Source organism: Myxocyprinus asiaticus, chromosome 30 (genome assembly GCF_019703515.2).
Source record: "Myxocyprinus asiaticus isolate MX2 ecotype Aquarium Trade chromosome 30, UBuf_Myxa_2, whole genome shotgun sequence".
In the NCBI taxonomy this organism is placed as follows: domain Eukaryota; kingdom Metazoa; phylum Chordata; class Actinopteri; order Cypriniformes; family Catostomidae; genus Myxocyprinus; species Myxocyprinus asiaticus.
Genome location: NC_059373.1, coordinates 23,070,733 through 23,093,355, shown reverse-complemented (window position 1 = coordinate 23,093,355; position 22,623 = coordinate 23,070,733). Strand labels below are relative to the sequence as shown.

General features: G+C 39.1%; 1 protein-coding gene across 1 annotated transcript in view; it reads left to right on the top strand.

Annotated features, from left to right (window-relative positions):
- LOC127420834 (thrombospondin type-1 domain-containing protein 7A-like) overlaps nt 1-22,623 on the top strand; it is a 228,482-nt gene that overhangs the window by 122,527 nt on the left and 83,332 nt on the right. The window contains exons 5-6 of the mRNA XM_051663396.1: nt 3,672-3,827; nt 9,621-9,824. Of these exons, the coding sequence (XP_051519356.1) occupies nt 3,672-3,827; nt 9,621-9,824 (360 nt within the window). The remainder of the gene's footprint in view (nt 1-3,671; nt 3,828-9,620; nt 9,825-22,623) is intronic.

The window sequence follows — 22,623 nt, the reverse complement described above, 5'->3', positions numbered from 1 at the left end:
AGAAATGACAAACTGCAGCTTTAAACTTTTTCTCATTTGGCTGGTTCATTTTAATCAATAAAAAAAAGAAAATCAGGCACTTTTCCCCAAAGGGAATTTCAGACAGATTTGAGAGGATTTAATTTCAAGCTCCACATGATTGGACATTTCCAAGTGATTTGCCACTAGCTATTTGGAATTATTCACAGGTACTCAAAGACAGACATTGTGTGTTTTAAGCAGATTCAGTCTGGTCATTCAGTTCCAGGGATCATAGATAAATCCAGTGTAGAAATAGTTTGTTGGACAACCATGTTTTCCTGCACCCTGGCTATTCCTGTGCAATGCCAGACTCAGACAAAAATGAATGGGACAAACTCTAATGCTTAAAGGAATATCAATAATCATAATTCACTTACCTTCAGGAAATTGTCATTAGTGTATGACTTTCTTTCTTCTGCAGAACTCAAACAAATATTTGTAATATATCTCAGTTCTGTAGGTCCATACAATGGAAGTGAATGGTGGCCAGAACTCTGAATCTCCAAAAATTACACAAAGGAAGCATAAAAGTAATCCAAAGAACTCCACTGGCTAAATCCATGTGTTTAGAAGCAACATAATAGTTGTTGAGAAGACTATTCATCTCCACTTTCACTTCCACATTCTTTTGTTTTTAGTGATTCACATTCTTCGTGCATATTACCATCTACAGGTCAGAGCTAGTCACAAAGAAAGCAAAAAAAGTGGGTTACAGTGAGGCACATTTACAGGGATTTGAATGGGGCCAATCCATAAATGTAAAAAAAAAAAAAAAGAAAAAAAAAACTCACTGTTTCAAAAGTATAGCAACAAAAGGTAAACATTATGTGATAACATTTAGTGTGATTAAAATCACTTACTGACCTTTTCTGTGTAAAGCTATATCTGATTTTACAACTTCGTTGTCATTTTTTTGGGGTTAATCAACATTATGCCATAAATGCTATTGATTGAGTTTGAACTTGTATTGAACCCGGAATATTCCTTTAATAGAAAGTGGCTGTCAATGGGTTTTATCAAGATACATTGCTTTGGTATTGTCTACTACATGCAACAAGCTCAATATACAGTATATGCCCATATAAATGTTTTATTTCTATAGGAATATGAATGTGTTTCAATCATTCTGAGATTATAGCTTCCTAAACCTGTATTATGAATTCCAGAGTGGCAGTGAACACAAAGCATGCATTTTACATATCAAAGGCAGCTTGTTGTCTTCCTCTCTGCCAATGCCGCATCCCATCCGGCTTCCTGCTCTGCTTTATAGGCCTGGGGAAGCTGTGCTTGATTTCCTCTCCCTGCGGGTGGCTTCTGACATTTAGACAACAGGGGGAAAGCAGCTGCTGTCTCAGTCTTTATCCATTAACACATCTCAGTCACAGGGAGACAGAACATAACAACAGTGCGGCCAATGTTCATTTGGTTCAGCTTGGCTGTGTCGCTCTCCAGAATATAATCAATGTAGCACCCTGTTGTGGATCTTTATGAGATGTTCAACAGCATGGCTTTGTTACAGAGCATCCATGCAGCACCACCCTGCAGGTAGAGAAAGTTATTGATGATGATGATGATGATGAATGTGGCGCAAACAGGTGAATGTGTTGCCGGCTGTCAGACGGACAGAGAGACTGATGGGATTCTGGTGCTATAAATAGGCCGGGGAAACCCTGAGTGGGCAAACTGCATCTGACATCCAAGCGAGCACTTTGCCACCTGAACAAGGTCAACGTGCAAGGAGAGGGTCATTAATCAGAGTGGGTTAACAGGGTGGTGAATAGGGGAGCCACTGAAACAGGAAGTCACACAGGCTTTTGTCCACCTCAATGCCTCAAAACCACAATCATGTCTTAAACGGATAGTTCACCCAGAAATGAAAATTCTGTCATTATTTATGCACCCTTATGTGGTACCAAACAATATCTTTCTTTCTTCCTTGGAACACAAAAAGAGATGTAAGGGAGAATGTTGGCCTCAGTCACCGTTCACTTTATTGTATGTTTTTCCATTACAATGTAAGTGAATGGGGACTCATGCTAAAATTCTGCATAAAATTTTGTTTCATGGAAGAAACAAAGTCAGTTTAAAAAAAAAAAAAAAAAAAAGGTCAAAAGTTTGGATCAACATTAAGGTGAGTACATGACAGAATTAAATTTTTTAATTCCCTTTAATAACAAATACAGAGTGAATGGAGAAAAGTCTATTCTTGGGAATAAGGGATCTGCATTTGCAAGTCAGTTTCATCAGTTTGACAATTTGACAGCTATTTTTTTTTTTTTTTTTTTTTGACACGTCACTTTTAGAATGGAGAGTAATTTTAGCTCACTAAATTGAGTGTTGTGGCGGATGTTTGTCCCAGCAGAGCACTTCACAAATACCTTTTTAATATCTATTTTAAATAAGCTCATGTGAATCATTAACTCAACATAACTATTCCAGCATGAAACCATGAAATCAATCACTCAGATCACTCTGTATATCAACACACAGTTATAACACAAATCATTTTTAGAGACAGCTCAATCAAAGTACACCTTTTGGATGCGGGGCAATTTGCATGTGAATTAAGTGAAGATCTATCACAGGATGTCAGTGGCAGATCCATTCATGCACTGACCTTGCCAAAAGTCACCTATATGGCTTGGAGCTGTATACACACATACGTATTGAGTGCTAATTATAGATAAAAGGAAAACAAAGACAAAAGAGGATCTTGGAAGATGTCTGGGTAAACGTGTGAACATTTGTCCATATGAGAAGGATGTTTTCAAATTGCATTGTTGTTTTGTCTTTTCATGCTCTGAATTTCACTGATACATAAATACTTTAGAAAAACAAATTTGTTTACAGAATAATTACTCAGAAATGCCTTTTTAAGTCTAAGCTACGGCTTATGGGTTAGTGCATGCACTCTCACTTGTTGACCAGTGGTGCTCATGCAGGCAGACAAGATTGAGTCTGGCTTGCATCCTTGCGTGTTGTTCCACATTTCCTGTCTTCCCTATACTGTTTCTATCAAACAAAGTGAAAGAAAACTTTTTAATTACACGTAAATGTAATAATTAAAATAAAATAATGAAAAATAAGAAATTTTGCAGAACTCAAAAATGTTATCAAAATGATCAAGCATTAATAGTGTTGTAATATTTTCATGAGTCATGTTCATGTGTATATAATGTATATTGCATGGTACATTATTCTGCATGATGCGGGGGAGACCAAGGCTAGTTGTCACAGTGACTATTTCTCAGGGTAGGTGTATTTTTAAAAGTTATTTTCTACATAGTCACATCCCTTGAGGTCTTGGCAACAAAAAAAGCTTTTAATGTTTTCACTGCCTAGGAAAAAAGACACAGTTCATTAAACACAGGTTGAGCTTCTGTGACAACGTTCCCCAAAAGCTGGTTTTATATATATATATATATATATATATATATATATATATATATATATATATATATATATATATATATATATATATACAGTATATTTTTGAACCATGTGCTTAAAACCACCAAAACCTTTGTGAAAACATGATAACTAGCCCCGGTTTCCCCTGTATGTATTGCATTGTATATTGTTATTGCACATTACAGATGTTCTATTTGTCTAGAAACTTTGTAACATTGTGATTGCATATGTCTCCTCAGCCTCTCGTCCAGTGGACAGTGACCTATGTTTGGGAGTTCCTCCTAACACCACTCAGCTGTGCCATATACCCTGCCCTATGGAATGTGAGGTGTCTTCTTGGAGCGCATGGGGGCTCTGCACCTTTGAAAACTGCCAAGATCAGTCCACCAAGAAAGGTGAGAGCAATCTTAGTTTGAATTATAGGTCTTCTTCATCTTTTACAGTTTTGTTCGAAGAGACATAGTTTCACCCATCTTGCTCATTTGAAACAGAGCGGATCAATAAACTGCCGTCTATCATTGTGAATCTCATGAATTGTGTACAGAATCCTTTTCAACACATAACTCACACCGCCCCACCTCTCACTTCTGTCTGCACCATCACCATCTGTGCCATAAAGTTATCACTGCCTACTGGAGCAGAAGATTTTTTTCTCATAGGTTTGTGGGCTAGGTGCTTTTGTATATGGAGGAAAAACAACCAAACTGAACCCCAAAACAAGAAAAAAAAAAAAAAAAAAAGTTACATAGAAATAGAGAAATTGTGGGTTAGGGGCCATTCAGACAGGCCAAGTTCTTTCACCAGAAAAATTTTATGCAGTGCATATAACAGAACACAGGTGTCTCCAGACACATTTTTTAAAATATAAATTATTTTTCACTTGACGCAATGTCTAAAAAGACAACAGCGGTAAAAGATGTCCATCGAGTGCATGTGCAAAAAAACATTCCATGTGAACAGCCTCTATTAGACGGTCTGAGAACTGTAGCTTAATTGGTAGAGCATGTGGCAGCAATGCCAATTCCCAAGAAACGTACAGTATATTGATAAAATGTTTAACATGAATTTTGGAGAAAGTCGCTTTGAAGAAAAGCATCTCCTAAATGCATTAATGTAAATGTCAATACACAAACATCAAATTCTATATAGAAGTAACAAAGAACCTGTTAGTCTGGGAGTTAGCACAGGTTTACCAATTTCTATTCCCTGTAAATGTTGAAAGGTGCTACTAGTGTATCAAAGGTGCTGGTATGCTGGCTGCTTTTCTCGTTAATTATGCCTGGGATAGCGACCCATGCCATGACTAATGCATATTGACTCATCCCTAATGAAGCGACTCAAAAGGATGGGATGGAGGAAATTCTCTACCATGCATCTTAATGATGGATATTCTCTGAACATGTCTTCCATGCTCTTTCTTTTCCAATGCCCATGCTTCATACTTTATGTCACATATCTCTAATGGCAGATATCTAATAGATATCTAAATCTAGCACATGTGTGTATATATACACTGTTTATCTGAGAGTGTTGCTCATTATTCAGGGTGAAGTGGGCTAAAAGAGAGAAGTTTTAGGGGGTGGAACAACATGGCACTACTGTGCTTGTTAACAAAACACATACAGGTGCATCTCAATAAATTAGAATGTCGTGGAAAAGTTCATTTATTTCAGTAATTCAACTCAAATTGTGAAACTCGTGTATTAAATAAATTCAATGAACACAGACTGAAGTAGTTTAAGTCTTTGGTTCTTTTAATTGTGATGACTTTGGCTCACATTTAACAAAAACCCACCAATTCACTATCTCAACAAATTAGAATATGGTGACATGCCAATCAGCTAATCAACTCAAAACACCTGCAAAGGTTTCCTGAGCCTTCAAAATGGTCTCTCAGTTTGGTTCACTAGGCTACACAATCATGGGGAAGACTGCTGATCTGACAGTTGTCCAGAAGACAATCATTGACACCCTTCACAAGGAGGGTAAGCCACAAACATTCATTGCCAAAGAAGCTGGCTGTTCACAGAGTGCTGTAACCAAGCATGTTAACAGAAAGTTGAGTGGAAGGAAAAAGTGTGGAAGAAAAAGATGCACAACCAACCGAGAGAACCGCAACCTTATGAGGATTGTCAAGCAAAATCGATTCAAGAATTTGGGTGAACTTCACAAGGAATGGACTGAGGCTGGGGTCAAGGCATCAAGAGCCACCACACACAGACATGTCAAGGAATTTGGCTACAGTTGTCGTATTCCTCTTGTTAAGCCACTCCTGAACCACAGACAACGTCAGAGGCGTCTTACCTGGGCTAAGGAGAAGAAGAACTGGACTGTTGCCCAGTGTTCCAAAGTCCTCTTTTCATATGAGAGCAAGTTTTGTATTTAATTTGGAAACCAAGGTCCTAGAGTCTGGAGGAAGGGTGGAGAAGCTCATAGCCCAAGTTGCTTGAAGTCCAGTGTTAAGTTTCCACAGTCTGTGATGATTTGGGGTGCAATGTCATCTGCTGGTGTTGGTCCATTGTGTTTTTTGAAAACCAAAGTCACTGCACCCGTTTACCAAGACATTTTGGAGCACTTCATGCTTCCTTCTGCTGACCAGCTTTTTAAAGATGCTGATTTCATTTTCCAGCAGGATTTGGCACCTGCCCACACTGCCAAAAGCACCAAAAGTTGGTTAAATGACCATGGTGTTGGTGTGCTTGACTGGCCAGCAAACTCACCAGACCTGAACCCCATAGAGAATCTATGGGGTATTGTCAAGAGGAAAATGAGAAACAAGAGACCAAAAAATGCAGATGAGCTGAAGGCCACTGTCAAAGAAACCTGGGCTTCCATACCACCTCAGCAGTGCCACAAACTGATCACCTCCATGCCACGCCGAATTGAGGCAGTAATTAAAGCAAAAGGAGCCCCTACCAAGTATTGAGTACATATACAGTAAATGAACATACTTTCCAGAAGGCCAACAATTCACTAAATGTTTTTTTTTTTTTTTTTTTTTTTTTATTGGTCTTATGATGTATTCTAATTTTTTGAGAGAGTGAATTGGTGGGTTTTTGTTAAATGTGAGCCAAAATCATCACAGTTAAAAGAACCAAAGACTTAAACTACTTCAGTCTGTGTGCATTGAATTTATTTAATACACGAGTTTCACAATTTGAGTTGAATTACTGAAATAAATGAACTTTTCCACGACATTCTAATTTATTGAGATGCACCTGTAAGTGATTGTTTGCTTGTGGATCAGGGAATGCAAAATCTGTGTGATGACGCATGACTCGTCCACGGAAACCAAACTCAATTGATGTCTTACCCTTTATTAGTGATAAAGGTTAGATGTATCCTGTCAAAATTGTGGATGCACTAGACTAAATGTGTTTCTCATGATCTTAAAAAGCTTTCAATCTTAAGCCTTGTGCTGAAATGTTTGGATTTAGTTGGTAGCAAGTATCAGTTGTTTATATATATATATGAATTTCTTTACAAAACAAAAATTTAAGTTTAAAAAAAATAGATTTTGAAATAGATGAGTCAGTTGATTTGTTTAATATTTTTGATCACGTAAAAATTCTCAAACTTCCTTTTCTTAGATTCATAGTTTTGATGACTTTACTATTATTCTAAAATGTGGAAAATAGTAATAATAAAGAATGAGTAGGTGTGTCCATACTTTGGTATGGCATTGTTAAGGGGCCGTTCAGGCTATTCAGTGTTACTGCCCTAAAAACAGCTAGACACAGCGCAATGAATTGAAAAGAACGCAGGTGTCTCAAAGATGTGTTTTTACAATTTGTCATTCTATTAAACCTGAGGTGACATCTGAAAAATGCAGCAGTCAAATGTGAAACACTGGAAAAAATAGCAAGACATGAAACAGCATTCAAAAATGCCATCTAGCGTATGTTTACATAGAAAAAAAATGCATACGCAAAAACACATTTGTGTGAAAAGCCTCTAAACTATATTACAATATCAGCAAGGCTGTTCTTCTGTATTATATCAGTAATCTTTATTATAGCCTATAAAATGCAAACATATAAAAAACAAAGGTGTCTCAAAGACCCGTTTTTAAAAGTTGTCGTTCCTTTAAACTTGACAAGACATCTAAAAAAAATGCAGCACTCCAACCAACGAGAGACACTGAAAAAAATATCAAGATGTGTTTTTAAAAGTTGCCGTTCATTTAAACTTGACGAGACATCTAAAAAACGCAGCACTCCAATGAGAGACACTGAAAAAATAGCAAGACGCTATTTTTGACAGTGATCAAAAAATTTCCATCTAGTGCATGCTTACATAGAAAAGCAATGCATATGCAAAAACACATTTGTGTGAATGGCCTCTAAACTATGTTACAATATCAGCGAGGCTGTTCTTCTGTATTATATCAGTAATACATTTTTAAAAGTTGCCGTTATTTTTAAAAACATGCGGCTCTTGTGTTAGATACTGAAAAAAAAAAAAAAACAGAAAGAGGCGATGCAGCACTAAAAGGTGAAAACACGTCTGTTCTGAATGGCCCCTAAACTATATTACTATGACAGCAAGGCTGTTCTACTGTAATATATCAGTAATCTGTATAGCCCTACAAGGTGCTTAAATAAACTTGAATGTGTGATAAGGTACAAATTACCAGTGACATCTCAACATAAAGCAACATAAAATATATCAGTGTGCACCTTGGATTTGATAAACCACAAGATTTGGATGAGATTTCTCTAAGGCTGTTGCTTTTTTTTTTTTTTTTTTTTATTATTAACAGGGGGTCATAAGAAATCCAGTATCCTGCTTTGTCTGATAAATACACACACACACACACACACACCATCAGACACCTAAGGGCTGACTGACAGTACGTGATACAATCCCCTTACACCCCCTTCCCCACCTCGCCCAACCACAATGTGCTTTATGCTGACCTTCTGATTAAATAAAGCCAGAAAGAGACAGAGGGACAGAAGTAATCAGAGAAAGAGACAACGCTGCCATCTCCAACTAACTCCTAAAGGCCCCCCATCCCATATTACCTTATCGGCCCCAAACAGCAATGTGGATTAAAGTAGAGGCCAGAGACTAGCGACAGAAAGGGGAGGGTGATGGCAGGAGACATGTAGGTGACCTTGTGCCACTCCTGAGTCCAGTTCCCTTCTTCTACTTTTTTATTTTTTTTTTTCTGTACTTGAATGGGAATACCCCTGGAGCCAAAGCCTCTTCAGTATTAATGGATTGCTGATTGCATTAGTCCCTTCAGTGCAAAGCAAGTGTAATGAGGGAAGAAATAATAATATTCATTATGATGAGCAGCTCCAGTAATTTCTGTCATCTCCCACGCTTAATGGACTGATATTTTAAATGTAATATTACGATTATTGCGCAATGACACACTGTGACATCTGATAGGGCTTAACACTAGCGGCTGCAACCAACCAGTTGACTAGTAGATTACTTGTGTATGATATGACCTCAGGAGCCCACAAACTGCATCCCAGTGTAGCTACATGCATTAGCTACATGCATTATCTTTGTATAATAACCAGATGTAATGGTCATTTTTTTTTTTTTTTTTTTTTTGCATAGTTTATGACAGTGCAAATTACATTAATCTGGCAATGGCGATATGCACGCTTATGTTTCCTTCATGCACAGTTAACACAGTGTTGGACTTGGTAGAAACAGCAAAGACTGCTGAATGTGTCATCCACACTGCAAAAAAATAAAATAAAATAAAGTAATAATAATGATGATTATAATAATAATCTTCTTAACAAGTGTCTTTGGCTTATTTTCTGAAAAATATTTAAACATCCTTTAAACAAAATACATTTACTTGAGAAGCAAAATTGCATAAGATAACAAGACTTGATTTTCTTTTTTATCTCGAATAAGTTTATTTTTCTTTCCTCATTGGTTAAGTTGTTTTTCTATTTTTAAGAGCAAACCTCACAATTTTTACATTTTGTTAGATTTATGCTTATAACAAAAAAGAAAAGAAAATTGTCAGTGGTATAAGAAAAGTAAACATTTTATTATTATTATTAACTAATTAGATATCTTACTGGAAAACAACACAAAAATTCATATTAACTTTTATATTTACTATTATTATTTATTTATTTATTTATTTTTCAGCGCAGAAAGAAGTAAAATTAATCATGATACTGAATATTCTGATTTGTGCTCATCTACAGGTTTCAAACTTAGGAAAAGGAAAATAATGAATGAGCCCACAGGTGGGACAGGAAATTGCCCCCACCTGACTGAAGCAATTCCCTGTGAGGAGCCCAATTGCTATGATTGGCTGCTGGTGAAGCTGGAAGAGTGTGTGCCTGACAATGACAAAGTATGTGGACCAGGAACCCAAAATCCACAAGTACAATGTGTCAACAGTGACGGTAAGTGAAATAGTACATACACCAACCATTTGTATTATCTGAGATAACCCACTAATTCTCTCTTTTTTAATCATTTAGGCTAATTAAAAATCTTTGCTTGAAAAGACTTTTTTGTTTCAGGGTCATGTCCAGGTGTGTTGTGTGTCGAATGCAGGAACAATCCCAGATTGTTTTGTTCTTGTACAGCTGGGTCCACTCTTGGACTCTGTCCAAAGGGCTTATGTTCTGGACTCATGCCCAATGCGGTAATTGCTGTTTTTGCATGGGTGGCTGGTAGTAGTTCTCTATTGTTAGAGTAGCCAGAGGGGGAATTCAGAGCAGTAAGAAGTGGCACTGCTGCCTTATAGTCTTCTAAACACAAAGCCACATGTGTTAAAGTGGTCTACCGTCTTACTAGCCCAAAGTCCTGCAACTATCCAATAGCATTTGAATGTTATTGGGTTGACTAAGTATACCAACACCAGCACCATCTGCACCATCTTTGAGATCAGAGAAAAATACAGTTTACCTTTGGACAAGCACATGCCTGGAACTGTGACCAACAGCTTACACTAATGCCCAAGTTGAAAAGACTAAACCAGTGGTTCTAGTTTTACACTAGAAAATGCAGATCAGATAAATGCATGGGACGTTTATACCAGTTAGCTCGCTATTTTTACCAACTGTGATGGAAGTAAACAAAATATAAATAAGTCGGACTTAAATAAGCTAGAGATTGAAGACCCACCACTGTCTCTAAAATCTGTTGTTTGGGAGCATTATGATTTCACAGTAAACTACTGTAATACTAGGCAATGAGTAGTGTACAGGATGAAGGCTGTGTGTCGGCTCTGTTTCTCCAAAGTTGGGTATGTGTCAGGAAGCACATCTAACATGATGACTCATTTGCGGAAACATCATCCACATGTGTCTCTTGAGCTTACAGCCTTTGCAAGTTAGTCTCGCCATGGTGTTCAAGCAGCCTCACGTTGCAAGCTCAGACAGAGCTAAAGTGATAACAAACGCCATAGGAGAATTTATTGCTGTAGATATGCGACCACACACAGTCATCGAGAACACAGGATTTAAGCATCTGCTTAACGTGCTTGAGCCCCTTTATAAAGTTCCTACAAGAATGCATTTCAGCAATTCTGTAGTGCCTGCTCTATATAAACAAGCATGCGCTGTAATTGTCCAGTAGGGGACCGTATTATACAAAACCATATTGTATAGTTTTGTTTATGGTTTTCAAGAATGAGGGCATGTCACTCAACCTGTCCATTTTGGCATCTGTCTAATTTTATTTAGCTATTACAGAATGATAGATCAATTGCACCAACATATCGTATAGTTTGATTTGACACCCCTTACAAAAAATCGAAAGTTCTGACAAACCGCAAACATGCTGCAAATATCCCACTCATAATTTTCACATGCCAATTAACTTGCGATTCGTTGAAAATTTTTGCCGGACATTTGCAGTGGTGAACCAGCAGCAAACCTTTGGTGACAATGAAGTGTTTGACGCAAAGCTCATTTGTATGTGAAAATAATGAGTGGCGAATTGCGGCAAATTTGAAGCAAGTTTGCAGTAAGTTTGCAGGAAGTTTGCCAGAACTCAATTTTTGTAAAGGACACTGCCTTTGAAATCAGCAACAAGTTTTAGGGGAAATGTTTTCACCTTTTTATTAAATGTTCATAAGCTTATAAATCCTGAATGTGTACAATCAAGGGCATAGCAGCCATGGGGGACGTGGGGGACATGTCCCCCGCACTCTTTAAAAAGGTGATTTGTGTCCCCCGCACTTTCCCAAGCTAAACCCATACCGAGTCCAAATGGTGGATTTGTATACAGTATTCTTTGTGTTTTGTTTCTTTGGGCTGATTGAGCAACCATCCAGCCAATCACAGGTGAGTTTCATGAGCCGAAACGGCTCTTATGTAATAGGCCGTCAGTCAGACAGTATAATCAACGCGGCTCAGTTCATTTCTACAAAGTTGCTTTCAACAATGCTCATTTATCCGTCTTTTATCGGCATTGATGTTGGTCTAAATGAATAATCTAGAGATGAGGAACACACAAACAATAGTTATTTATCGGCATATCCTTCTTGATTGGCAGCATTACGTGAAATGCACTGCAGAAAAATAAACAAAAGACAATACTTCTTTTAAGCACACATTGTAAGTGGAGTTTATATCAGCGCATGAGTCTTCATTAATATATGCTTTTTACGTTATGTTTGTGAGGTAATTGCCCCACCCTCCTCCGTGCTACACTGTAAAATATTAATACTGCACTGTAAGTGTTGGGTCTGTGCGAGCCACCTACTGACAGCTGTGCCCCCCCACCCCCCCCCCACCCCCCACCCCACACACACTTTAAAATGACTGCTACGCCCCTGTGTACAATTATATGGAAAGTCGTATTGTTTGCATTTAGCAATTTCTTTCAGAACCTATTAGACCATTTGGGGTTGCGACCCACCAGTTGAGAATCACTGGACTATACTACACTGATAATAAAATATGTATAGACTCACACAAACAAATGCGTACTGGAGAGTAAATAACACAAAGCTTCAATTACTTAATATGGCGTAAGCTCTTGGTGGTTTGGGAATTATTAGGTTGTTTGCTCTTGCTGTATAAAAAAGCTTTTGTCAACAGCAGCTTCTATCTGGTGGTGTGGGGCTAAAAAATCTCTTGCATGCTTTGATTTTGATGTATATTCTTTGTACAGCTACTGTAAGCACAGATCTTTTAGGAGTCAAATAGCCCAGCTTTGTTGTAGTAAAAAACATTTTAATGAGATTTTGTGGACATCGTGGTGAGTTTGATGAGGGAGCAAAATTCAGTGCGGCAAAACTGTAATTCTAATTCTTCCAGTCTAATTAATTAATCTAATAGAGACTAGAGCAAAGTTGAGCAAATATTTTAATAAAGGATTAAATTAATTCTTAGTGAAAGAGACGGAAAGTATGCTGCCAACATCTGGAAATGAAATTAGTTTATTCAGTGCAGCTCATCAAAAATAATTAACCTTAAATCATTGTGGATGTGAGGGACAAGTAGAATTTTCAATGTTTAAAATAGAACCACCAGCTCTGCGACTTCTTTATCTTTGCTTTCTGTATCGTTAATGTCTTGAGGTTCGGCAACAACTCGGCTTGCATTAATGAATCGATTATGAGCGCACACCGTAATTGTATTTTACATCCTCACATTTCGCTCCTTGTAAATGTAAATTTCAGTGTATGGTCGTGGCAATTACTGTGACATTCCAGAACCTCAGCATTCACATGGCTAATGAAGACTCATGGGAGAAAGAAAGAGAGAAAGGCAGAGAAAGACACTAGTGTGTGTGCATCTCAATCAGATTTGCAAGGCTTATAATAAAGCATCCCATTCACACCAGCTGAAGGTGTAATACTGCCGGTGCCTCAGCTGTCACCACAGAGACGACAACCACCTCCATCCCCAACCCCCCACCCCAGAATGAAGCTCTTTTCCTAGACAGTTACCCAGAGACACCTTCCCTAACATGCCACATACAGTAACTAATCTGTATGTGGAATTCTATAGCCTGTAGTGGCCTGTAGAATGTATACTGAACATTTCAAAGATCAGTGATTTTCACACTGATAAACACACAGCTAAACTAACAAACAGATCATCTTGTACTAACTATTCTTTCAAGCTTTATGTAAATACAAAAATATATTTTGGAACCATCCCACAAAGACTTTCAGCCAACCCATACACACCTTAATTGAAAGTGTTTCTCAGTAACACTGTAAATGAACATTTATTAATAACATTTAAAAATACTACTCTCCATAGAAGCAAATGAGTCAACCAAAGATCATATAAGACATTTCTTTTGAAAATAGATACAAGTTATAAAACTAATTGGCCACATTAAGAACTATAGCATGTGTAGAACATGTAGAAACATATAGGATATCTGGTAACATTAGAATAAGGTTATATTCATTAACATTAGTAATTTACAGTAATATGATCTAACAATGAGCAATACTTTTATAACAATGAGCAATACTGTTATAGCATTTATTAATCTCAATTAATGTTAATTTCAGCATATACATTTGTTGGGCCTCATGTATTTAGATAGAAGACAAAGGCAGGCCTAACACAGTCGTAAAAACATAACTCAAGCCCCCACCTTCTAAGTCATACATTTTACTGATAAAAATCAGACCAAAATCAAACAAAGGGAGTCCAAAACAGACTACAGATCCATGAAGTCTTGCCCTCTAAAGGTTCGAGCTCTCAACTCCTATTGGATGAGGCACACAACAGAACGCCCCTCAAACATGACATCATCAGGAGTTCAAATCATTCGGAAAATGCTTCCAGAATTCGCTTCCAGTGACTTCGTTCACCGAATAAAGACGTAGCTTTTGCTGCTCTCCGGTGCAACCTCGTGGCACAAGGAAGTAATGTCCGACTTGAAACTGTAGCCATACAATCTCCATCTCGCTGGACGAGTTGAGATTACTCTGTGTTCAACCAAACACTCTAACGGATCTGAAGGAGACCGCCGAGCAATTCGCAACTTCATCCGTTTGCCTACAGAAGTGAAGAGATTAAAGATTTCCCTTCCATCTTCAATCAAGTCAACATTTCTGAGTTCTCCGCCAGCCCGCCGAGAATCAACAGCTGTACCGCCCACCGACAGAGCGAGAAAACGGCCCCCCGTCATCACCCGAGCCTCAAGGAACTGGGTCAAAGTTAAAGGACGGAGGAAAATACATTCTACCTGTGTCCTCATGCGATTCAAGTAAGAGGTTACGTCTGGGCAGAGATAGAATATTATAGTGTGTTATTCTTGTATTTCAAGGTTTTTGCTTGTACAGTTTACGGACCGCCATGTCCGCTCATTATTAATACTCATGGTATTAATTATCACAAATTTGTTTTGCTGTATTGTGGTCCAACCAAATTGGATTGTTGTGCATTTTCGCCATCGCGGGTGAGACAGAAACTGAGTTCATCCATTAGAGTCAAATAACGCAGGACTTTTACGAGCCCCGCTCGTAAGTGATGAACATGGCTGCTTTCTCTCCAGCTATCGCGAAATCAGCTTTCGGGCTGTCACTTAATAATCTCTCTCTCTCTCACTCTCACTAACCACACTGACACACACACACACACACACACTGTCACACACACACCTTATGTGTTATAGGATTATTTTTATTTCCATATCTAAACATATCACTGTTTTGTTTGTAGTTGTAAGTCAGAAGTTTATTGACTGCATTGTATTAATTATTAATTGATATTACTGCATAAATAAACTTTGTTATATTACAAAGAGAAGTGTTTTGGTTTGTTTTGCATACGCCTGTGTCATGCTGACAGGATGTCAGTGCTCGGATTCAAACCTACATTCATTGTTTTTTTCCCGAAAATCGATATTCTTCGGATGTCGATTTTCCTAAGAAAACAATCTAATATTGAGACTGTTTTAATATTCGGTTATTAGTCCCTGATTTCAGGGTGGTGCCCCGTCAATGTTAATCCTTATTAATATTCTATTGATTTTTGATAATTGATAATTATCTTTTATGGTTGTTGAATTTGAATGATCAATAAGCTAGTGTTAATTTTAATTAATGTTTCATCGATGTTAACAATTAACGATTATCTTTGATAATTGTTTTTTTTTAAAGGATTAAGAAAAGCTAACATTGATTCTGTCAGGTGTATTTTGTTGATTCATGTCTTTTATTTTGAAAAGTTTATTTCCTGTTCCCTAGTCATGTGATGTCTTGTTTTCCCTCCATGTTCATGTGTCATGTTTTCATTGGTTTATTGTTTAATTATCTTGTTATCAGTTCTGTTTGTTCATTGGTTTATGTTCTCCCATGTCTTGTATTTAAGCCTCATGTTTTCCATTGTGTAGTGGTCAAGTATTGGATGTGAATGTTGTCAAGTCAAGTCAAGTCAAGTCAAGTCAAGTCAAGTCAAGTTCATGTTTTTGTTAAATCACGTTTATAGTTAGGGTTTTGGATTCACTTTTGTAAATAAACTGCACTTGGGTTCTTCATCTTCACGTCTTCGTCATTGCCAGTGCCAGCAAATGTTACAGATTCTCATCAATGTTCTATTGATTTTAATAATTAATAATTATCTTTGATAATTACTAATTATTGCTAATAACCAAACTTGATCCTAAATGTAGCACACTACATTTACTGGAGTCTCATATGAGGTTTTAAATGAATATTTTCTTTTTTAGTTTTTAAAGAAATTTCTACACCAGTCAGCCACAACATGTGGTATCTGGTACCAAGACATTAGCAGCAGATCCTTTAAGTCCTGTAAGTTGCTAGGTGGGGCCTCCATGGATCAGACTTTTTGGTCCAGCACATCCCGTTGATGCTCAATTGAATTGAGATCTGGGGAATATGGAGGCCAAGTCAACACCTTGAACTCTTTGTCATGTTCCTCAAACCATTACTGAACAATTTTTTCAGTGTGGCAGGGCACATTATCCTACTGAAAGAGGCCACTGCCATCAGGGAACACAGTGGCCATGATGGGGTGTACGTGGTCTGCAACAATCTTTAGGTAGGTGGTACGTGTCAAAGTAAAATCCACATGAATGCCAGGACCCAAGGTTTCCCAGCAGAACATTGCCCAGAGCATCATACTGCCTCTGCCGGCCTGCCTTCTTCCCATGGTGCATCCTGCTGCCGTCTTCCCCAGGTAAACTACGCACACGCACCCGACCGTCCACATAATCAAAAAGAAACGTGATTCATCAGATCAGGCCAGCTTCTTTCATTGCTCCATGGTCCAGTTCTGATACTCACCTATCCATTGTAGGTGCTTTCATTGGTGGACAATGGTCAGCATGGGCATTCTGACCGGTCTGTGGCTACGCAGCCCCATACGCAGCAAGCTGCAATGCACTGTGTGTTCTGACACCTTTTTATCATGGCCAGCATTAAGTTTTAAGCAATTTGTGCTACAGTAGCTCTTCTGTGGGATCGGACCAGACGGGCTAGCCTTCGCCTTCCACACGTGTCAATGAGCCTTGGGAGCCCCTGACCCTGTTGCCTGTTCATCGGTTGTCCTTCCTTGGACCACTTTTAGGTACTAACTACTGCATACCAGGAACACCCCACAAGACCTGCTGTTTTGGAGATGATCTGACCCAGTCGTCTAGCCATCACAATATGGCCCTTGTCAAAGTCACTCAGATCCTTACGCTCGCCCATTTTTCCTGCTTCCAACACACAAAATTCACGAACTGACTGTTCACTTGCTGCCTAATAAACTCAGCAAAAAAGAAATGTCCCTTTTTCAGGACACTGTATTTTAAAGATAATTTTGTAAAAATCCAAATAACTTTACAGATTTTTATTATAAAGGGCTTAAACAAAGTTTTCCATGCTTGTTCAATGAACCATAAACAATTAATGAACATGCACCTGTGGAACAGTCATTAAGACACTAACAGCTTACAGACAGTAGGCAATTAAGGTCACAGTTATAAAAACTTAGGACACTAAAGAGACCTTTCAACTGACTCTGAAAAACACCAAAAGAAAGATTCCCAGGGTTCCTGCTCATCTGCATGAACGTGCCTTAGGCATACTGCATGGAGGCATGAGGACTGCAGATGTGGCCAGGGCAATAAATTGCAATGTCTATACTGTGAGACGCCTAAGACAGCGCTACAGGGAGAAAGGAAGGACAGCTGATCGTCCTCGCAGTGGCAGACCATGTGTAACAACACCTGCACAGGATCGGTACATCCGAATATCACACCAGCAGGACATGTACAGGATGGCAACAACAACTGCCCGAGTTACACCAGGAATGCATAATCCCTCCATCAGTGCTCAGACTGTCCACAATAGGTTGAGAAAGGATGGACTGAGGGCTTGTAGGCCTGTTGTAAGGCAGGTCCTTACCAGACATCAACGTCACCTATGGGCACAAACCCACCTTCGCTGGACCAGACAGCACTGGCAAAAAGTGCTCTTCACTGATAAGTTGCGGATTTGTCTCACCAGGGGTGATGGTCGGACTCGCGTTTATCGTCGAAGGAATGAGCATTACACCGAGGCCTGTACTCTGGAGCGGGATCGATTTGGAGGTGGAGGGTCCATCATGGTCTGGGGCGGTGTGTAACAGCATCATCGGACTGAGCTTGTTGTCATTGCAAGCAATCTCACTGCTGTGCATTACAGGGAAGACATCCTCCTCCCTCATGTGGTACCCTTCCTGCAGGTTCATCCTGACATAACCCTCCAGCATGACAATGCCACCAGCCATATTGCTCATTCTGTGCATAATTTCCTGCAAGACAGAAATGTCAGTGTTCTGCACATGGCCAGCAAAGAGCCTGGATCTCAATCCCATTGAGCACGTCTGGGACCTGTTGGATCGGAGGGTGAGGGCTAGAGCCATTCCCCCCAGAAATGTCTGGGAACTTGCAAGTGCCTAGGTGGAAAATTGAGGTAACATCTCACAGCAAGAACTGGCAAATCTGGTGCAGTCCATGAGGAGGAGATGCACTGCAGTACTTAATGCAGCTGGTGGCCACACCAGATACTGACTGTTACTTTTGTTTTTGACCCTCCCTTTGTTCAGGGACATATTATTCCATTTCTGTTAGTCACATGTCTGTGAAACTTGTTCAGTTTATGTCTTAGTTGCTGAATCTTTTTATGTTCATACAAATATTTACACACGTTAAGTTTGCTGAAAATAAAAACAGTTAAAAGTGAGAGGATGTTTCTTTTCTTTTTTTTTTTGCTGAGTTTATATCCCATCCCTTGACATTTGCCATTGTACTGAGATAATAAATGTTATTCACTTCACCTGTCAGTGATTTTAATGTTGTGGCTGATCAGTGTATTGTATATGGTCTATATGTATATATCCACAGAGGAATAATATCATTTATTCATATTATTATTATTATTATTATTTTCTGCCTCACAGTTAAGATGGTGAAATGCTGTTCTGGCACTGGTGTAGAGCCGCCCGTATAAATAAAATTAACTCTGCATGTTCCTCTGAGTCAATTTGCATTTATCTGAACTCCCTCTCTCCCTCATTAACTTTGAGAAGTGTAGTGTGCAGCCTCATCAGGATGTGACAGCACTCGATAGAGGAAATGTCAGGTGCTGTCTGGTACTTTTCCATCAGGGAACAGGTGAGATTTAACACATCTGAGATGCATAAAGGGTAGATGTACAGCTGATGTTACATTTCTCCCAGCATTTACTCGCTAGGTGATTTTAGAAGACATTTGGAATTTAATGCTCATTTTCCTCAGCAAAGTTTTAAGGATTTTGTAGCATTTGTAGTATTTATAGATATACAGTATAGATAGATATATATACACAGTACAAATCATGATTAATGCATTCAATCATGCCCATTGCCCAATAACAAGGAATTTTATACCATTGGAGCAATTCAAGCACGTTTCTGTAGGTTTTACAGTCAGCCTAGCTCCATCAACTGCTACAGGAAACACTCCAAAGTTTTTTTTAATTTTTTTTTTATTTATTTATTTTTTTTTTTAAGTGAAACTACTTTTAACTTGCTATGGTGTCTTAAAAATGTGGCACATATGATGCAAGTTTGAAAAACTTGATGCAAAATTGAATTTGCCCTACAGATGGTGTACTGTAGCCTGGTGATAGATTTCAATTAAATGAAAATAAAACAAACAATATATTGACTCCTAAAGTATTGTAAGGGGGTTCGAGGGAATGGAGGAGGTGAGAACTGGCTTGAGAACTTAAATAATAATTTAATGAACAACTTAAACAAAAACACACCACCATAAACACACACAGTACAGCTGCCTGTAATTCTCTCTCTCTTGAACTGTCGTCCCCAACCGCCTTTATCCCTCGCACGCCCCATCAGGCTGATTGGGGACCGGGCGTGCGTCATTCCAGCCTGGCCCCGCCCTCCTCGGCTCTACACTCCCCCCGGCATTGCCTCAGGCCGGGGAGTCCCCGGCATGACGTACATCCCCCCTTCCTCTCCGGGGGCCGTGCCTTGCGCCCCGACTGCTGGCGGGTCATCTCCGCCTTCCTCGACCTGGGAGGAGACAGGAGGGGAAAAACAACAACAAAAACAAAATAGGCGAGGGAAATGCCAACCCAGAGCGACAGAGAGAGAGAGAGAGAGAGGAGAGAGAGAAAAAGAAACTCACCGGTTCTCTGATGCGCCGTCGTGTGGTCCTCGTTCACTCTTCCACCCTCTCAGGCGGACGGCAACCGCTCCTTCCCGGGCGGACCGGAGTCAGACCTCCGACCCCCAGTGGACAGAACGCCCCTCTGCGTTCCTGGCGTCCCGTGGGGACACTCCTCTGCACCTGGCAGTGGCCCTACCACTCCAGGCGGTCGGGGAGTCGCTTCCCTCCTCCCCCCCATGGACGGCGGTCTTCTCTCGACCCCTCCGCGTTCCCGGGGGACGGCAGGGCACTCCTCCACCCCCGGCAGCGGCTCCCTCACTCCAGGCGGTCGGGCAGTCCAGTCCCAACTCTCCTCGCGGACGGCGGCCATTCCCCGCGTCCGGGTGGTCGGGCTACTCCATCCCCCATCGGATGTCAGCGGCGCTCCCCTGGGTGGACGGCAGTGTCAAGGACTCTGCGACAGGAATCCCTCCTCCCTCCCGGGTTTCGGCACCAGTGTAAGGGGGTTCGAGGGAAAGGAGGAGGCGAGAACCGGCTTGAGAACTTAAATAATAATTTAATGAACAACTTAAACAAAAACACACCACCATAAACACACACAGTACAGCTGCCTGTAATTCTCTCTCTCTCGAACTGTTGTCCCTGGCCGCCTTTATCCCTCGCGCGCCCCATCAGGCTGATTGGGGACCGGCGTGCATCATTCCAGCCTGGCCCCGCCCTCCTCGGCTCTACAAGTATTTTTTGTAACATCTATTCAATGATTTACTAATCTGCTTTAATAATGTCCTTAAATGATCTTCATTTAGGGGATTTTCTCAGCAAATTTTGATATGCATTATTTATAATACATTTGACTAATTGGCATATCATACATTATTGGTAGTGCTGTAAATTTAACACGTTAATTCAGTGATTAATTATATAAATTAAAAAAGCATGATAAAAAATGAACACAAATAATCATGACCCTTGACCGTAAGAAGGAATATTTCTACCACCTGTTTTCAGCAGGGGGCAGTAAGCAAAACTCATAAGCTTTATAGGCAACACGCAGCAGTACATAGAACAAAATAAATTCAGGCTTGCTTGACAGTAGCAACAGCACACGACGTTATTGCATTCAAACACTGTTGGACGGAGCACACTTTTCGAATGCAGGGATCCCGAGATGTGTTTTTCTAAGTTTCAAACTATGATTAACATGACACAAAGACCTAAAAACACTGTTTATGATGCAACACATCCAAAGTGAGATGCTCCAAAAGTGTCTGTCTGATACATGTGTACATTAACATGTCCTTAGACAAGCCCTTATAATAGATCTATCTCGGAAAGTTTGACTAATTCAGTTGCAAAATGGATTGCTGTGCACTGTAGGCCAATGAAAGACATGTTCAGTAATATGGAAACAAATAATCTGCCACAGTAATGTACTGCATTTTAATTATCTGAATAATTAGATTTATAAAATATAATTATAATTATTAAAAAATGTATAATGATTTATTGTTATTTGAGTGTCTTAGCAAATATTTATATGTATGATTAATTAGATTAATCAATCGGCATGTTATGTACTAAATAATTTGATTAAAACTTTTAACTGATTGTCAGCCCTAATAATAATTAAACAGAACTTTTTTTATTTTATTTTATTTTATTTTTTTTAAAAAAAATTTATGATTATCACATAGCAATTGATGCCATAGAAATATGTTGTTGTGAAAATGTTGAATAGGATTTTTGGTGTATTGATCTATTTTGTAAGACCTAATTTGTCTTGATTTCCAATCAAACCTGTAACAAGGCACTTGAATGTCTGTAAAAGACTATATTTTTATTTTTTTTTCCTGACATGGAATGCCTCCTCTTGAATGTGTATCCACACTAGTGGTGTGTGGAAGTCTAACTCTTTCCCACCCCCATTCTCAACCGCTCCTCATTGTTCCCCAGTGCCTCTCCTCTTCTCTCAATTTTTTATCTCTGTTGGCTGGTGCTGATGAAATTGGATCTGTGGTGTCCCATGGGGTCCCGCGGTGTCATCTGACTCAGTGGGTTTTCAGTCACTTTGGGCTTTTCAGGGGTGGGGTTCATTGATCGATACAAGGGCTGGTGCACAGTCCAGAGGGGTTGGTGTCCAAAAGTAGGTCTTTCAGATGACCTATATGAGCAAAACACTGCTTTTTTGTTCTGGTTTACTGGTGTCATATATTAAAACTGAAAAATTCTCTATCTTTTAATGAGATATAAATATGCTATTTACACCACAGCGCAAATAGTGGCAGATATTATTTTCACCCCAACCCTGGTGCAAATAATGGTAGATAACAATTGAACCTTGGTGCACATAGTGTCAGATACTATTTGCACCCATATTTAAACCTATAATGCTGTATGTATCAAATGTGATACACAATGTTTGAAGGCTCCTGTTTCACTTTCTGTTCAAGCTAAAAAGCCAAAAAACATATGGTATGTAAGTTTCACATGTTTATGGCACCACCTAGTGGTTATTTGTTACTGATATTTAATTAATAAATTAGTATTTGCTGAATATAAACAACTTATGCTTGGTTAAAATTGTGTATATTATTTTATTGAAAAAGCATGTTGAAA